General features: G+C 43.6%; 1 protein-coding gene across 2 annotated transcripts in view; it reads left to right on the top strand.

Moving 5' to 3' along the window:
• sorcs3 (sortilin related VPS10 domain containing receptor 3) overlaps positions 1-20,000 on the top strand; it is a 201,916-nt gene that overhangs the window by 92,950 nt on the left and 88,966 nt on the right. For both annotated transcript variants that reach the window (XM_048248497.1, XM_048248496.1), the window contains exons 3-4: positions 11,131-11,230; positions 19,977-20,000. The exon at positions 19,977-20,000 is cut by the window's right edge and continues 135 nt beyond it. In XM_048248497.1, the coding sequence (XP_048104454.1) occupies positions 11,131-11,230; positions 19,977-20,000 (124 nt within the window). The remainder of the gene's footprint in view (positions 1-11,130; positions 11,231-19,976) is intronic.

The raw sequence follows: 20,000 nt of genomic DNA, 5'->3' as shown, positions 1-20,000 counted from the left end.
ACTGTGCTCTCTCCAGTCCTGTTCACCCTGTACACATCTGACTTCTGCTACAATACTGAGTCATGCCACATGCAGAAGTTTTCGGACGATACTGCAATTGACCTGTCGCTAAGCGCCACCCTTAGAACGCTGATGAGCCAATGACAGTCCAGCCTCAACGGGACTCGGACATCAGCTCGGACAACTCCATAGGAAACAATGGGGCAGGCATAAAATGACAAATTAATGGTTATTTATGGAGTTTATTAACTCAAAAAACTCCGACGGATAACCATGGTCAAACGTTTTGCATTGGGGACGTGTAATACTGATAGCCGGTACCCCGAGAGGCTAGAAAACGGGGTATATTTTCATCAAAAGTAGCCTACAGGACTTCTCTCGCGTTTGCAACAGCTCGACGTAATGTAGGCAACTAAGCCAACAACGTGGGCACAGGTTCCCTGTTAAATCCCAATATGAAAATGCTCATTAACCAACTACTATATTCTTACTACATCAAATATTAACGTAACCTAACATATCTTAGCATCAATCTTCCACTAGCTAGCTAGCTAGCATTAACGTCAGTGGGATTTGCACGGCTACTCACCACAACTGCTTGTCACCTTGTATGTATTCTAAAGTTTTGAATACACCCCTCCATAGCATAATTAAGTCCCTTTTGATAGCTTCTGGAGGAAAGTAAATCCATTTATCGACCAAAACGTCCTCAAAGCCTGCTTTCATATACTGTCAGCTGTCATTGTCCACAATGTATTTCTAATCAAGTCTGGTTTGTTTGTCTGAGTTTTCACACGGTAGCAATGGGGGGCGGGGCTTAGCGACAGGTCAATTGTGGGGTGTATCAGGGACGAGCAAGAGGAGGCGTACAGGAGCCTGGTGGAGGACTTTGTGCAGTGGTGCAAACTCAATCATCTTCAACTCAACACTTCAAAGACCAAGGAGATGGTGGTGGATTTCCACAGGTCTAAGCCCGCTCTGCTACCAGTCACCATTGATGGGGTCAATGTGGAGGTGGTGAACACCTACAAGGATCTGGGTTTACACCTGGACAATAAACTGGACTGGTCAGCCAATACTGAAGCACTCTACAAGAAAGGGCAGCGCAGGCTGTACCTGCTGAGGAGGCTGCGGTCCTTCAATGTCTGCAGCAAGCTCCTCAGGATGTTTTACCAGTCTGTTGTTGCCAGCGTCCTCTTCTATGCTGTGGTATGCTGGGGAGGAAGCACAAAGAAGAAGAATGCTGGGCGACTAGACAGGCTGGTAAGGAAAGCTGGCTCTGTCGTGGGAGCTGAACTGGAGTGCATCACTTCAATATCAGATAAAAGGACCCTGAACAAACTGATCAACATCTTGGACAATGACTGTAATCCACTCCATAGCACTATTACAAAGCAGAAGAGCTTGATCAGCTGGAGACTTTGCTTACTGTCATGCACAACTGACAGACTGAGGAAGTCATTTGTCCCCAGGGCCATTGAACTGTTGAACTGCTTCACTAAAGGGAAGAGGAGAGATAGACTTCTCTGCATAGTCTGTCTGCCTCTCTACCTTTTTCCATGTTTGTGTACTGACTGTCCACTGGCTTAATGTTTTTACTGCTACACTGTTCACAGGCTAGGGTTTTGCATGTGCATGTTGTGTGTGATGTCTTTATACTGAGACCTTGAATTTTCCTTTGGGGATCAATAAAGTATCTATCTATCTATCTATCTATCTATCTATCTATCTATCTATCTATCTATCTATCTATCTATCTATCTATCTATCTATCTATCTATCTATCTATCTATCTATCTATCTATCTTCCAACATTATAGTATGGACATTGTATGTTTTACTGAACGGCATCCAATTCAGTTTTTTTCCAATGCAGTTTATTTTTTTGCTTCTGGGCTCCCCCTACAGTTGTGAGTATTTGTGTTTTACACAACTGTCATAAATACAACTCACAGCTTGCACCCTTCCCCCTGGACACGTTACATGTGAATTTGTTTACAAAGGAACCAGCAAAGATAATCTCCGTAAAGCCATGTCGACTGACAAGGTAATATTGCACAGCTGTATACAAATAGTAGGCAATTGCAATCACCATGAAGCAATTTGTGTTTTTCTGGGTTGGGGAAGAGCAAAGTTGTAAGACTGGTTCTCCATAGACAGGTAGTTTATAATTACGGAAGATGTGCCAGTCTCCCTTCTACACATTAGTTTACCATACAAAATGACTTTGGTGATGTTATATTAAAGGCCGTGTTGCAGGGTTCATTTTCCAACGAATTTGCACAATTTGCTTGTTGGTAATAAACATTTAAACTGTTATCCATTGTTTTTGATGTTGTTGGGTATCACAAAACGGAAAATAATACGAAAAAGCAGGTACTATTTCACAGCGTTTGAAGTTTCTCCTTTCCCCCACAATGCATTGCATTACGTCACCTTGGGGAGACTACAGACCAAAGCCCACCTTGAGACCCTTGAGAGTAACGAGAGAGGAGTAAAGAGAGACGAGTAAGGGATTGTTCAGCAGTAGATAGCGCAGATTATAGATAAATAGATAGGCTATAGATAGCCTAGATATGTATATAGACAGGTAGATAGATAGCTAGATAGATCATGTCATATGCTGGTCACGGGGGAGCTCCTCGACCAGCGGCCAAAATGCACTCGCTTCCCTAGTTACTGCAGCTCTCCACCACAGTTTCCATCGGGACGGCACAGCCCACACAAGCACCTGCAAAACTGCGACTTGCCCATATTATCTCCCTCTTTGGTAAGCCGTACCCTGACGATGTCAATGGCAATCAATAATGAGCAGTAGTTATCGAAAATATTCATGCTGAAGACACGACCAGCCTAATCGGCGGCGGCTAAAAGCTAATAACTGGGGTGGCTCACAAGTGGGACTAAAAAGTTAGCCCAGCTAGCTATCATGATGCTTCATATTCTGATCTTCTGACTAAGTTTGCCCGGTAGCCTACTTATCTGAACTAACGATTACGATCACTATCACTAGATATAAAGAAAATGTTGACTTTCATTCGGTGCTGTTCACTGACAGTAACAAAAAAAGTGTCGTAACGTTATAAGCATAATGCATTGAACTGAATATGTGCATTATGTAGCCTCATAACGAGGCCTCTCAAATTCAGAAAATTGCATTAAACTAAAATCGGAAGACATTGTTATCTTTGTTAGACCATAGGGTCGTTGTCATATAAATGCTGTAACGAAATTCGGCGTGTAAATATACAAACTTTATGTTGAAAGTGTAACCGCGAACCGTTTCCCATAGGAATGAATGTAAAACATACCCTCCAAAACGAGACCTCCCGAAATTCAGAAAAAATACTAAATTGATATCAGGCACCGTTATTACCATTGGTATAAATGCTGTAACGAAATTCGAAGTGTAAATATACAAACTTTATGTTGAAAGTGTAACCGCGATGTCCATTGAAATGCATTGAAATGAATGAAGTGCAGATCATGTAGTCCCCAAAGTGACGTCATCACCGAATTGCGTAAAAAAACCCGCTAATGCTAAAAACAACAAAAACTGCATTTAACACCATTTGGAGACATTTTTAAAAATGATATACATATATTGAGTGCTTTATGTACCCATTAATCAACAGTGGTGGTTAACCTGCAACACAGGCTTTAAGGTTAAAAACTTGAAAGCCATTAAAATTGAAAACACTTGGTATGGTAACCATGGAAACCTGGTATCTACATTGCGTACATTCTAAGCTGCAGCCAAGGGGAAGATTCTGTCCAAGAATTAAGCGATCAAAGTCACTTAAAGGGCTTTATTGGTGCTCTCCAAAGATGTTCTACTTCATTGGCCCAATTATGTGAAATATTCTCTGAGACATGAGCACACTAACCACATCAAAAATGCATTTAGATGAAAACTGCTTTTAGTTGTGCTATTAAAGAGCAAGATGGGTTGACATTCAGGCTTATGTTAACAAGTCTTAGTGATTACCGTACCAAAGTCTTTGGCTTCAGTTAATGAGGCATTCTAATAAGTGTCTGTTCTTCTTCATCTAGGAACATTCCCGGGCTCTTATTTTCTCCACCTCACATTGTACATTATTACCTGAACAGAAAAACAAATGACTAAGATGTCTCTTTGCACCAAGAGTAGATGTAGTTACTGGCCCATGCATCTATAATCCAGCACTGGTTTTCAATTATCTATGACTGTCGCAGTAATGGTTATGGTTGTGGTTCATAGTTATCTGTGACATTTTTGAGCATATGCAGGCCCTTTTGTGCTTTTACTGATTTTGGCCACACATCTTATAGTTACAGTATAATGGTTTCTAACTCTCATAGTGGAATGTTTAAAAAAAAAAAAAAAAAAATGTTTCCCATTCACAGTCTTCAGTTGATGGTACATGCATGCGAGGGCTCAACCCCCCTGCTATCCTGCCGTCTACGCCAAACTCCTTCTCCCTCTGGCCCCAATCAATCAGAGAGGAGGCTGTGGCGTGTATACATCACACCGCGGGGGACGCCGCCATTAGCCGTGTCCAGCGAGCCCCTTTGCCGGAGCTCTGGACTGCCTCCGCCTCAGTGTTCCCCTCACCCGCAGAGCCTGCTGGAGCCGCTGGGCCTCTGCTGGCCTCAGGCCTTTTGTAATGGATGTGTATGTTGTTGGTTGGTTGTCTATCTCTACCTCTCTCTATCTCTCTCTTTCTCTCTATCTCTTTCTACCTCTCTCTCTATATCTATTTCTATCTCTCTCTTTCTTTCTTTCTTTCTCTCTCTCTCTCTACCTCTGTCTGTCCCTTCTTCTCTCGTTCTACCCTGTTTCTCTGTGTGTGGTGAATATCTAGTTAAAGTGGTCCTTTTTGTTGTCCCTCTTTAGTAGGAGTTAAGGTGCCAGCTGTCCTTGAGTCGTTGCAAATAATCCCAGAAAAGAGATAATGGCAAAATATCAGGGGAGAGTGTCAGTGAATGTTCTTGGGTCTGGTTTCTTTCCTCCTTTTACTCTCTCTCTCTCTCTCTCTCTCTCCCTCTCTCTCTCTCTCTCTCATCTCTCATTTGGTCTTTGTGTTTCTACTCTTTCAGTCACTCTCTGTTCACACACTCCTCTCCCTCGGTCTCCGTGCGCATCTCTCATCTCGTCTTTTGGGTGGCGTTTTTATCTGTGCAAACACACACTGGCAGATCTGTTGGTCAGAAGCCAGCTTCTGGTCAGCTCCACACACACACACACACACACACACAGACCTCGGGGTGTGTGTAAGTCTGTGTGTAGAAATGGACAGCTCAGCAGCTTGGCGCTCGGGAGCCATGGGAACAATGCAGGGGCAGACTTCTAAATAGCGTCAGCTTTGGCTCCCTTTCTGGAGGAGCTTTTTGAGCTGGCCAGGGACACTGGTGGATAGATGTTAGGTTTGTGTGTGTGTGTGTGTGTGTGTGTATGTGTATGTGTGTGTGTGTATGTGTGTTTGTGTATGTGTGTGTTTGTGTGTGTGTGTGTGTGTGTTAGGCCTGTAGCGACGCGTCGATGACGTCAATGTCAAAATTACCTCAACGTCATATTTTTGCGTCGCCGCTTTGCCACAACTCACCACACACACGTGGGAGACCAAAACATTGCAGAATGGAGAACAAAACAGCAACCTCCTCACAGAATTCCCAACAAAGTCCTTAAAAAACAGCTCGCCCTACATCATCGAAGGTATGGGAATACTTCAAATTTAGTCCCAAAGGTAAAGGTGTCGTTATTTGCGCTCGTTGCCAAATTAAGTTGGCATACCACACCAGCACAACAGCAACGTGTGACTCTTTGAGTCACGGTAAAATGTCATTTTTGGTACATAGCTAATTTAGATACACTTATGGTGTGGGTGCTTGAGTTTCTTTAGGAATCCGCCGTCTTGGTTGTATAGAAATGAATATTAAAGAGATACCAGGCAAGCCTGATGCTTTTTCTCTACGAAGCTCCCCCTACCATCTGTACGTGTCGATACGTGTGCGAGCCCTCGCTCAGTCTGAAGCTCTTTTCCTTTTCTTTGCATCTTCCATCAAGGGTTTTCGCTGCTTCTTCGCCGGCTCTGCCATTATACACGCGTTTGCAACAATCGCTAGCGTTTCGTTAGCCTGCCTCTGTGCTGGGGATGCAGGATGTAAACTGATCCTGCTTCTCGCGATGTCTGAGACTTTGTGAGACTGAAGGTCAGTGGGTAGGATACACCGAACTTGCAAGTGGGATATTCTTCCTACAGGCAGTAGGGGCGGGCGAGAAAGTCTTCATTCGCCCTGTAATGAGTCATTTAACCATATACCGACTTACGAAGATGATTAATTAACACGAAAACGTTGCCTGGTGTCCCTTTAAGTGACACATACACATAATAGGGCGGAAATAGGGGACGGGCGGTGAAAGGTGACGTTCCGATACTTTACTGCTGACAGGATTTGGAGTAAAAACTAATACCTAAGCTTACACTGTAAGTACAACAATTTCGGTGCTTGCCATAGGCACCATATATTTGTTACCCTTAATTTGTGTTGTGTTTGTGAGTTGTATTGATGTGGCAGTCATCATATATAGTTAATATATTGGCCTGTTGAAGAACATGACCTTAACTCAGGCCCATCATCCAACTTCTGTATCCACCATTGATTTTTTTATTTTTTTGAACAAGAGGGTTATATTGGTACTGTAAAAGAGTTAACAGGCTGGCCTTTCATTTTGTATAACAGTAAAATAATTGTATTTATTTTATTTTGTGTAAAGCAGATTTTTTACTGTTGTTTAATAAAGTATACTGTATTATTAGGAATTTGTTGGTATTTATTTGACATACATTATGGTTTTCATTAATCGAGCTACAGAAAAATAATCGTTAGATTAATCATCCAATTAGTTGTTAGATTAGTCGACTAATTGATAAAATAATCACCCGATTAATCGTTTAATAAATAATCGTTTACCACCAGCCCTAGTGTGTGTGTGTGTGTGTGTGTGTTTTGTTTTGTTTTGTTCTCTTTTTGCCCACTTTTTTATTCATTTGATGTACTGTGTGTGTGTGTGTGTGTGTGTGTTTGTTTGTAGAGTTTGTGTGTTTGTGTGTGTGTGTTTGTCAAAGCCCACTGAACACAGTTGTACGATGTTATGCTTTACTGGCGGCCATCTGGCATAGCCTCATAACACTCCCTAATGTGATTCCTGGCCACTGCGTTATGTGTGTGTGTGTGTGTGTGTGTGTGTTTGTTTGTGTGTGTATTGTGTTGTTTTGTTCTCATTTTTGCCCCTTTTTTATCCATTTAATGTTCTGTAGCAATGTGCACATATTTTTTTTCAGCTTCTTTCATGCCACCCACTGCCATCCCAAACATTTTTTGAAATCGATTTAGTGGAATGGCAAGACAACCTTGCACATAAGTACCGCTGCCCCCTCTCCAAAAAAAAAATAAATAAATAAAATAACACAGATTTTCTCATGGAGGTGCAAGAACTGTTCTGTGCCATACTGGTGCATCTTAAAGAGCAAAAATGCCTTGATTGGATATATTGCACATATTCTGACTTTGGAAGATTAAGGGGGGGGGTCATGGAATCACAAAAGTGAGAAACGTTAAACATGTAGGGGGTGTTTGGTGATATTGTTTGTGTTTATTGAGGTGCTCCAAGCTTTTCAAGTGTTTTTACATTTTTTAATGAAACCTGCCAGGCTTTATGTTCCTTTGGGGAACATAAGAAATCATTGCTTCCAGCCAAGCAAGTCCACAGTTTTTTTGTTCTTTTCTATTTATTTTTTTAGTTGTTCCCTAGTGCTACAGAAAGCCGAAACCCATCCCTGACCACCACACTGTCTTTTGTGTACCTGTTGTAGCTATACACAGTAATGTACCTGTAGTGTGTGTATATAACACACATTTCTGTTTTAGTATCATACATTTAGTTTTTGTAGGAGAACACAAACACTACTGATAGATAAACAATATTTTGGCAGTTCCTGCACAGTAAGATGCTAACAGCACCAACCAGTGCTAGACAACACAACCTACCTAGTCAAAAATAAATCTTATTTGAACTGTAAGCTACTTTTAATTAAAGTATCAGTGAAATAGTTTGGTAACACTTTACTTGACAATATCGACATAAGAGTGACATGACACTGTCATGAACATATGACACTGTCATAACACATGAACCCTAACCCTAATCCCAATCCTAACCCTAACCTTAAATCTAACCCTAACCCTAACCCTAAATCTAATCCTAACCCTAACTTGCTATGACAAAAACCGAATGTCACTTAATAACATGAGCGTTTATGACTTGTTTATGACACATTCATGACAGTGTGATGTCACTCTTATGTCGATACTGTCAAGTAAAGTGTAACCAATAGTTTACTATAGATCGAGAAATGTTGGCACTCCCATGAAGACCTTATGTTAACTGGATTTGTAATGTAATGCAGACACACATAATATAGCCTAATGCTATATGCATGGGTAGAGATGTGATGAGTTGTCCATTTTACTGGCATTGAAGGACCTCAACGCGTGTCAACACGTTATTATGACAGACCAGTTATGCTGGATTCACAAATGAAACTGGTGCCCTTACATCTACTGGCTCCAACATAACATCATTTGAAGCTTGAGTCAGCATTTCACAACTGAACAAACATTTGGAAGAGGGAGTCACCGAGCAGAACAAACACCGGCTGACCAATAAGCAGTGACCACACAGTGACCGCCTTCACAAGCAACGTTGAAATCTCTGGCCAAAAAAACTCTTTTTTTCCCTTCCCATTTCTTTTCTTTTTTTTTTCAATTTGTTGAAATGTTTCAAAAAGGAAAATGTTGTTTTTTCAATTTGTTGTCAACTTGTTGTTTATTGGTTTATCTCTGGTCCCTTTCTCTACTTTGAAGCACACAAACAGATGTGCTTTTGTTGTTGTAAAATAATGCCAAAATAAGAGTCTCTCGAGGTGATACTCTCAGTGGGCACAGTAGTCTTCAAAACAACCTTTAGAGAGCGGTAACACGTGCTCCCTCATCGCCCCACGAAAAAACAAGGAAGGACCTAAATTAACCACCAAAGCAGGCGGCAAATAAAAACGTAATAATCGGCATGCTAATTTGCAACCACCCTCTCTCCGGTCCCCCAAGACCGCAATTAATATTTAATGCTATTCATTCCCGCCGAACCCCTGACAATTAAGTCAAGTCTGAGCAATGGAGGCTACCGCAATTACTTTATCCACATCACTGCATGGAACTGTTAGCCACGGTGAACGGATCCATCTTGTGTATTCTAGGGAGCCCACTTAGCCAAAAGATATGACGATAATGTAACCACATAGGGCTCGGACAGATTTATGCTTCGTGTGTGCTAAGAGTGAATAGGTAGCCCCACTCCGTACCTAACCCTCCCCCCAGGGTGTCTGGCTTTTAATATCCTGTTGAAAGGGGGGCGACTTTTCCCAGCCATTGTACTTGGTAACATTGCGGCCATCTCATCGGCATGACAAACGAGAGAGAGAAAGAGAGAGTAAGAGAGAGAGAGAGTAAGAGAGACATAGAGATAGAGTGGGCTGGAGAAAGATGAATGCGTCATTCCCCCCCACCCATGAATCTATTACGGCTGTAGCTGGCATGAGAGAGTGTACGCACACACACACACTAACATGCACACACAGACACACGCACACACAGCTAGATGTACACACTAACTCACATCACTTCTCTTGCTGTTTGGTAACACAAACACACACACACACACACGTCCACAGACCCTAGAGAGTGCTGGGACGCTCCTGTGATTGCAACTCCCTTCCCCCCCTGGGCGACTGATTTGATGTTTTAACGTGAGTGATGGATAAATATGAGGCTCTTGAGGGATTAGGCCGACTAACAGCTCATTTCCCGCCGCTAAATTATTAACAGTCGGGTTTGGAGAGCATCCCCCCACACCCACACCTCACCCCCCTCCCACTCTCTCACTCTCTTTCACAAGCCAGATTTTATTTTCAAAGTATTCATCGGGAATTGAATACATTATTCATTTACAGCCGTTCCCTCTCGGTGCACTCGATTGGTGTATTTCCACGGACTCCTCATAGTGATTGGTTAACCTCCCTCTGCTCAGACTCTGTAACATAAACAACAGTAGATATTGAGCACCCCCATGTTATGCTTGTCTACACACTTGAAGAGGAACGTGTTGGTGTCTATTGGGTTGTGTGGTTGCAAACACCGTGCACAACTCCTTCACACGAGAGCATTGCCTGACACTGGAAATTGCATGGGTTGCAGCGCGTAGGCAAGCTGCCAAGAGAAGCAACTGGTAGTGCAGGGGAAAGGAGTACAGATCCTAATAGGGCCGCACAGAGCAGAGGAGGTGCAAGGGGCCTGGATCTGGCACTGTCAGGGGAGCGTTTGCACAAACACAACGAGAATGAGAGAGAGAGAGAGAGAGAGAGAGAGAGAGAAATTTCTATCCCTGAGTTGAAAGTGAAAAGCTTCATTAGTCAAACTCTACCAGACGCTGTGAGTCGAAGCGAGGAGCGAATGCTCCTCATGGAAACGAGTACTATACACTTCTCTCTCAAATTGCTCGCACCAAACACATCCTCTCCTCTCCTCTTGCGTGCCGTGACAAAGGCAAAGCGGTTTATGTTTGCTTGGCAGAATTTGTTTACTCATAAGCACACTGTAAATATCACCAGCCATTAAAGGCCAATCAGCGGACAATCAGGATCTATAAGCATTTGTTTATGCCCCCTAGGACCTGTCAGTATGGCACGCTGGCATACCGTGCTAAGCCGACGTGGCACTGCAGTGCTGTTGGCATATGTTCACCCCCATACCCATTCTGATGCCAAGTGTGCCTGCTGTCCATCTCTTCCACCAAAAGCCTTTGAGATTGATGTCTGACACGGGTCATTCTGTTTTGGAGGCAAGCAGGCAAGCAAGAAAAGTACGAATGTCTCTGTCAAGGGCACCCACCTTTTTCTTAAAGGAAGATTAAAAAAAAAAAAAATACCATCAGTACCAACACGGAGATGGAATCAAACAGAGACTGCTGCGAGTCTGTGCGCAGTGCGATTCATTTTTTAACAGCATCTTTGATGTGCGTTTCTTGTTTTACAGGTCGACGGATTACGGGACAACTTATGAGAAACTGAACGACAAAGTCGGAGTGAAGACTGTTCTCAGCTACCTGTACGTGTGCCCGACCAACAAGAGGAAGGTGAGACTCAGCTGCACAATGCATTGTTGCTTTGCACACCTGTCATTATCAAAAGGTGCAAAGAGGAAGTTAGAAAGAGAAAAAGAAAGTGAGAGAGAGAGAGAGAGAGAGAGAGAGAGAAAAGAGGATGAAAAACGGTTCTCAGATGAATTGCATTCAGAGGTTAGTAGTAGGTGGGCTGATTCTCCTGTGCAGAGTTGACGGCAAAATGAAAGCCTGTGTCTCTCCGGCGTTCAAAGGTGTTTGTAATCCGCCAGAGCTTCCCGGAGGTTAATGAGACCGGCCGGAGACAGTAGCTCAGTAGCCCTGGCAGCGAGCCCGACGACGTTCCGGGGCAGATAATGCCGCGTCCCCTCCTTCGCCTTCCTCCGGTTCTCACAATACCCCCAGGCCCTGGAGCCATGCTGAATGCTGGAGCCCCAGCAGAGTGAAAAGAAAAGCCAACGCACTCGCTATCTATCAGAAAGGTTGTTCAAGCCCTTTTGTGTCTTTAGGTTGCTGAGGATCACACACACAAGAGGAGTGTTCTTCTTATTTCTCTTCTTCTTTTTCTACTCACTCGTTTTGCTGTGTCATCGGTTCTTTGAGCGTTGATCTCTAGCTCATTTTAAACGAGGAGCGTCTGTACCGCTCTCTCTGCGTGTCATGGGGCCTGTTGCTCTGAAACATACAGTAGTAGAAGTACCCTGTCTCTGTAGATGGTATGCATTTAAATTCATCTTGAGGAGACTTTGTGTTTTGTTGTTACAGATTTTGAGTGCAGGTGGTGATTATATAATGGCTTGGCCCTCTGAAACACTTCTGATTTGAAAGGTGTCTTATCTCGTTTCAAGACTTGTTATATCACTTTTAAAGGTGAAGTAAGGTCCAGAGGTAGCTTCACCCAACCACGCTTCCCTGTGAAGTAAAACGGAGCTCATTTAAAAGCACTCTCTCTGTGAACTCGCTCCCCTTGTAAATCACTCTCCCTCCTGCCTCGAAGAGGGATTTGTGAGCTCTCTTTTTGTACGAACGGCACTGAGCTTGTCTATCAACAATGCCAGGCCACTTTGTTGTGTTTGTCCTGGCCTCGCTTCGGAGTCTTAAGGTCGTGCCATGCCAGCACTTTTTTGCCAGTGGACCTCAACAACATTTGACCTCGGTAGCCTTTAACGTTATCTCGTTAGTGCAATTCGCTCTCGTAACAGAGGGATGAGTCGCGTTGTGCGGAGCATGTTTTTTTTTATCCTCCTCTTGTTGTTTTTTTATATGTGCTGTTTTTTTTATCTTGATAGCCAGTTGTGGTGCCTCTTGCATGACCCCCCTCCCCCCTCACACACACACACACACACACACACACACACACACTCAAAATTATGGTGAATCATCCCCCAATGCATGTCATTGACCGAAAGTAAGGACTGGCACTTGAAGTCAAAAATTGGCTTAATCAATGCTTCAGGATATGGACGGTGTGTGTGTGTGTGTGTGTGTGTGTGTGTGTGTGTGTGTGTGTATGTCCCTTGAAGCACAAACATCAGGAGATGGATGAAGATAGATGGGTTTGTATTTGCGGAGGCACCTCTTTGACCAGGGGGGGCTGTGGCTAACCTTTAGCTCAGCGGCAGCCTCAGGTTTGAATGATCGCTGTGACATTTCTCTCCTGGCATTCCTAACGAGACGCCTGACGCAAATCCCAATATCGCCGAACCCCCACCCACCCACCAACAAATCCCACAATCCTCTCTGATGCTCGCACGTGAATGCAGGACTTCTCTGCACCAGCAAACAGCTGAGATAGAGAGGGACAGAGGGAGGGAGGGATGGAGGGATAGAGGGAGGGAGGGAGGGAGGGATGGAGGCTATTTGTATCTTATCCGCAGCGCTTGGCTACTGATAGGGTGCAATTGATCCAGACATGATTAATTTGCTGTTGGAGCCATCGCCCTCCTATTGTTTATGCCATGCTTGATAGCTTCACCAGGGGAATGGAAGGGAGAGTGGGTGGTGGTGATGGTGGTGGTGGGCGTTTAGGGTGGTTCTCACAAATTCTCACAGAAAACCTTCCCCCCTCCCGCCTCTTCTTCCTCCTGTATGCTGAATACAGATTAATGCTCCCTAACTACCCCCCCCACACACACACACACACACACACACACATACACTCACACTCTCACACACACTCCTCCCACCATGTGCCTGATGCTGATTAGGACCCAGGGTTATCCCTCAACCCCACCTGCACCCAGCATCCACACACACACACACACACACACACACACACACACTCACACAATCTCACACTCGACGCCCTCGGGCTCCTTTCTCCTCTCCAGCACCCACCCCGATCGATTTCTCCCTAAGCATCCACTCACTGCTTTTTGTTGGGAGAGGACACATTTGTTCACAAGTGTCACAGGCGCAACGCTAGAGGAAAACTTAATTTGTCTTCTTGGCCTCACTTGCTCTCTCGCTCTCTCTCTCTCTCCCTCTCTCTCTCTCTCTCTCTGTCTCTCTCTCTCTATCTCTAAAGGGTTAGGTAAAGGTCACAGATGAGGTCAGTCATGATGCTTGTATATATGTATATGTTTATGTCTAAACAGAAATATACTGTAAATGATGAAATAAGATGTAAGATTTCTTCTATGCATAAATACGGTTTATCTGTTTACAAATTGATTGATCAAAATGATAACAGTGGGCATTTTTGTTCACAGACAAACTCTGGTGAATATCCATTCAGATATTCAGTCAGCATGGCAATCGCACGCCCCCTCAAAACTTGTGATACAGTATCAGTGGCATTGAGTTGTGATAAATCTGCACATTTTACAAGGGCTTTTTATTGTGACCTAGCCTGACGTTGTCATACTCAAATTCTAGTCAGAATATGAGTCTGATACTGCTCCATTGGGACGTAATTATGGGGCGTGTTTCAACCGATACAGGGGGGGAATGCCTCTGCACTCAATTGGATAGAACTAACCAATCAGAGCAACAAAATAGCTTTCCGTGAGGTGTAGGAAGAAAACACACAAACCATCCTTCTGTTCCTATATCCCCTCCGTTTTTAAAAATAATTCTGTTGAACACTGATATGCTACAAACATGTTAAACAGCTGGGAAAGGCTGTCGCAAATCCCTCAAACAGGTGGTCAATCAGAGATTTCAAACGAGCGAGGGAACAACATGTCGCAATGCAACAGCGCTGTTTTCCCTTGATGAAAGTGAAACCACCAGTTTTCCCACATCTCAACTTTGGCCAAAGTTTTCAGAAATAATCGTTTTCAGTGATAAAACCTCATTAAATAATATGAATTTTCGGTAACACTTTATTTTAATGTGTCGCTGTTACAGTGTACCTACCTAATTAGGTACAGTGGTACAACCTGTGTAACAACATGTACTATCAGGTACTATCATTGTACTTTTATTATGTATTTGTGGGTACCTACATATAGTTGTTACATTGTAATACTGAGTGCTTTTACAAAACTTTGCCAATTTGCCTAAATGTTCATCAGAGGCAAGAGCTGACCCTGAGACCTGCTGGATGGGGTAAATCTGCCCATGATAGATTTGATATACAAACCATTCTTAGCTCCAGTCAAGGCCTCATTGTCTTCAGTGTACATGTAACAGCTGTGCTGCTACAACCTTGTTACTCTTTGATACAGTGGAATAAACCTATTAAGTGTAATAAACCTATTAAGTTAATTGCTTACATGTGACATGTATGTTGTGTCTTCGATGTCTTGGAACAGGTCTACTAATTCACTACATAGTACATATATCAGCTGTGTTGGTACACACTTATTGCTCTTTGATACAGTGGCATAAACCCATTAAAATGAAGTGTACCAGTTAAGTACTTACAATTACATATTACATGTATGTTGTGTCATTGGTGTCTTGGAACATGTCTGCCATTACCCTACATACTGTAGTACATGTATCAACTGTGTTGGTACACATTGATTACTCTTTTGATACAGTGGAATAAACCCATTAAAATAAAGTGTACCAGTTAAGTAGTTACATGTACATATTATATACATCCTGTCAATGATGTCATGCATCCTGTAATTGATGTGCTGAAACGTGTCTGCTGTTACACCACACAGTACATGTGACTTAGTAGACGTCGAAGACACAACATACATGTCACATGTAAGCAATTAACTTAATAGGTTTATTACACTTAATAGGTTTATTCCACTGTATCAAAGAGTAACAAGGTTGTAGCAGCACAGCTGTTACATGTACACTGAAGACAATGAGGCCTTGACTGGAGCTAAGAATGGTTTGTATATCAAATCTATCATGGGCAGATTTACCCCATCCAGCAGGTCTCAGGTCAGCTCTTTGCCTCTGATGAACATTTAGGCAAATTGGCAAAGTTTTGTAAAAGCACTCAGTATTACAATGTAACAACTATATGTAGGTACCCACAAATACATAATGCAAGTACAATGATAGTACCTGATAGTACATGTTGTTACACAGGTTGTACCACTGTACCTAATTAGGTAGGTACACTGTAACAGCGACACATTAAAATAAAGTGTTACCGAATTTTCCGTATGGGGTCTTAAAAGTCCATGTATCCTTCTAGCCACAGCGTTTTTGTTTCAAACATAAGCCTAATCTAAGCGTGCTCAGAGACGTGATAGACCAGGCTGTTGCTGCTCACCTGTCCATCATCGTAAAGCCTGATTTGATTGGTCCGCCCGATTTAGGGCGAGCATACTTGCCCCACAATGGAGCAATGCCAGACCGAACTTCCCGTGGGGCGGGACTAAGTTCAGAATGGCACCCAGGCTAATTGTGACCAGTTCAAGGGATATTTTTGCAAAATTCATGCTTTCTAATCAGAATCTTTTGATATGTCACCCGGTGAAGGTGAAGTGCTTACTAACGCAAATCTTTTGTTAACGACATTCGAGAGAAATATGCCTTCGAGAGAAATAAGCCCTTTTTTTGTGAATTTGTGAACCAAATTGGAAAGAAATAAGCCTTTGAGAGAAATAAGCCTTTTGTGTGTATACAGAACAAATCACATCTTTTAATTCATGAGAAATGGGAGAAAAACAAAAGTATTTAAGTTGTTGTTCAGCATAAATGCATATATACCGTGCATATATAAAAGATCATTGGATGTGTGAGACGATGTAGACAGACAGACAGACACAGACAGAAAGGGCAGAGTTATTCTCCACCTCTCAGTGCTAGCAAACATAATGACATCTCAATGGATTTGCTGGAGATGACCTGCGCGTGCATCCAGACAGCTGAGCTGTTATCTCAGGTGGAGAGGAATTGAAAATGCGCACAATAACAACCACGAAGCTAACTGTTGAGCGGCTTCATTGCGTGATGCTGTGTGCTGACTGGCTATGCCATTTCTATTGTAAACAGGCATTTCTTTCCCCCTATTGATGTGCTTTGCTCTCCAACATAAATGTAATTTTCTTGGCGGCAGGTGGTGAACAATTTGTTTTTTTTTTTCTCTGACACAGACCAAAGCGATGTGGGTTAGCCTATACTTCACAGCCTGCCCCACTTTAAATCATTCATGGTAGTGTTTGCTAAAAATTGGCTCATGGCTCCCAATGGTCCTCTGTTCCAGAGCAGAGTTAGTTCAAAGTGTGGGCATGAAGACTCTTAAAATATGTCATGTACCACACGGGCCGGTGTCGGCCAGTAATTGGATCAGAGCACATTTTAAAGTTGTGTACTTTGGACAGAACTCAGTCCTATACCGCAGACAATGATAACCTATTTCGAGGGGAAAGAAACAATTGATGTTGTGCCCCTTGACAAAGCTCGCTCCTACAGCAGGTGTTGATAGTGTACTGTATGCTTCAAATCTCTCGTCTCTGGAATCAAACCTGGGGATTTGATGTTGTTCGAGACAGAAGAATGCTGTGCACCTTTCACCTTAACAGTCATTGTGTTTGGGAAAGAAAATGATCTCTCAGTGGTGAAGGCCAGGGAGAGACAATGAAAGGGAACAGGGCAGGAGAGGAGAGCAGTGAAAATGACCTCATTGCCTCAATGTCATAACAAAGAGAGAAACCCACTGACACCTAGTGTAAAGGACCTCTGGCCTGAATCTGTGTTAGAACTTGAATCAGATGTCTCAGTGGACACAGGTGTCTACCAGAACAGAACTGGACGTGCGGAGACCTGGACAGCAGGTGAAATGTCATTTTCCCTCTCTAAATGAATGTTGTCGCGTAATGTGCGGTAATGGAAAATGATTACACCTTTAAAACCATAAATTACCAGTGACAAGGCCCTCACAAGACGCCACACGCGTAGAGAGACCTCAGCCGTCCACTTTGCGCTGGTAATAAATGGCAAAAACCAGAGAACCTTGGCCAACAAAAAAAAAAAAAAAAAAAAAAAGAAAATGAAATGAAACTGAGTAGGGGGAAAAGAAAGAGAGAGAGTGAAAGAGAGAGGGAGGAGGGTAGAGGAGCTTGGCGAGGAATCTAGAGCCTGTTTATTGGCTCCTAATGAAAAACAATTTATCTAAATCACCACCAGGGAGGATTCGCAGTTAAAGCTGTAGAGAGAAGGGGTGGTATTTCTGTCAGTGACAAATGCGCCGCTGTTTTTCCAATTCAAATCCGGATGAGGGGAGAAACGACTGGCGCGGCCTGGGCCAGGCACGCACGGCACAAACTCACTCCCGCCAAGGCGCGGCCTGGGCCAGGCACGCACGGCACAAACTCACTCCCGCCAGCGCTCACCAACCGCCACCGACGTCTGCAAGCGAGTGAGCGAGAACCTCACTCACCGCCTCATGCAACGCCCGCTCTTCCAGACGATGGGTTCCTGTCGTTTAATAATTATTAAAGCCAGGTGTCACTTGCAGCCTGCGGCAGATTAGAGATCAGGAGGCCGGAAGGAAGCATATTTTCTCCCACAGAAGCAGATGAAGTGCATATGGACGGTTAGCAGAAGATGGTGGCAATGCTGGTGGGGGTGGTTTAGAGGGGCAGGCAGCCATATTGCATTGGTCACTTTTGTACAGTATCATGCTGGAGGTACACATTGGATGATTGGATGAATGAATAAATGAATGAATGAATGGATGGATGGATGGATGGGTGGATGGATGGATGGGTGGATGAATGGATGGATGAATGAATTAATGGGTAAATGAATGAATGAATGAATGAATGAATGAATGAATGAAGGGGGAAAACAGAAATGCAACTATTATGAAAGTAATGAGCCTCAATGAAAATGTAGCCTGCTGTGTTTACAAGAGATGAGATATAACATGATAACATACATCAAAATCAAAATCAGGCAGTAGACATGAGACTAGTTCTCTATCAGTACTGTGTTTAAAGCTGCCAAATAAACACTGCTGTATGGATGCCATTTATTCTCTCTCTCTCTATCTCTCTCTTTCTCTCCCCCTCTCTGTCTGTGTCACTCTCTTTCTCTCTTCCTCTCTCTCTCTATCTCTCTCTTTCTCTCGTCATTGCCATCAGCTCTCCTCGATTCCGAGTCACAGGCTTGTAAAGCCAGCTGTTTCCAATAACACGCTTCTCATAACGCATTTGCGGATGTAATCCGCCAGGATCTGACTTTTTAATGCTGCATTTTAAATGCAAAGACTTGTCATCTGTACCACGGAGGATGAGATTAGTTATCGCTATACACGTTGTGGAAACCCTTGTGAGTCAATCGACAATCCCCCCCCCTCAATTCCAGGGGAGGACACTCAAAGCGAATTGGAGTGGCCTTCCATTTTACACGAGAGACCCAGATGCTCGGCTTCCTCCCTCCACCTGCTGTAAGACGGACCTTGAGTTTTACCCTGAAATTTGATCACAATTACCCGTGCTGTGCTTCCAGTTACAGAGAGGGTTACGGGAGGGGGGCACTCTTGCACTAACTCACCAGTGCTCAGCACCATCAGGAGGGGTGAAGGGAGGGGAGATGGGGGGTGGTTGTGGTCTGTGGTGGTGATTGTGGTGGTGGTCTGTGGTAGTTGTGGTGGTCTGTAGTGGTGATTGTGGTGGTGGTGGTGATTGTGGTGGTCTGTGGTGGTCATTGTGGTGGTGGTGGTGATTGTGGTGGTGGTGGTCTGTGGTATTTGTGGTGGTCTGTGGTTGTGGTGGTGGTGGTCTGTAGTGGTGATTGTGGTGGTGGTGGTGATTGTGGTGGTCTGTGGTGGTGATTGTGGTGGTCTGTGGTGGTGATTGTGGTGGTGGTCTGTGGTGGTTGTGGTGGTCTGTGGTGGTTGTGGTGGTCTGTTCGAGTCCGAGTCCGACCCGGGTCAAATTCCCGATCCCACCCCATATCTCTCTCCCATTCGCTTCATGTCACTCTCTTCAATGTCCTGTCTAAAATGCAAGGCAAAAAGCCAAGCCAAAAAAAAAAAACTTTAAAAAGAAGAAAGAAAAGAGTGTTTTTGGAAAGGAGCGCCCGTGGCTCATCTCATTAAAAAAGGCGAAGTGTTATCCTGAGAAGGTGATGTTGTTGCGGGGGACAGAGAGAGAGAGAGAGCTCTGTGTGAACTCGTTGCACAAGTCTCTCCCTAAAACCATGGAAACAATAGCAGACTTTTGTACGAGTTTGGAGGCTAATGGCTGGAATAAAAATAAGCCAAACCTGATTTATTTCCCCTCTCTCTTCTAAAGCGCTTTGTTATTCTCTCAAGCAATTCAATGACCTCTTATTCCGATCTCTCTCTCTCTCTTTCTCCTTTTCTCTCTCTCTCTCATCTCCGTGGGTATTCTAGATAATGGTGTTGACCGATCCGGAG

The sequence above is a fragment of the Alosa alosa genome, chromosome 7, assembly GCF_017589495.1.
Source record: "Alosa alosa isolate M-15738 ecotype Scorff River chromosome 7, AALO_Geno_1.1, whole genome shotgun sequence".
Lineage (NCBI taxonomy): Eukaryota > Metazoa > Chordata > Actinopteri > Clupeiformes > Clupeidae > Alosa > Alosa alosa.
The sequence above is the reverse complement of the archived record's forward strand: the minus strand, read 5'-3'. Positions and strand labels throughout refer to the sequence as shown.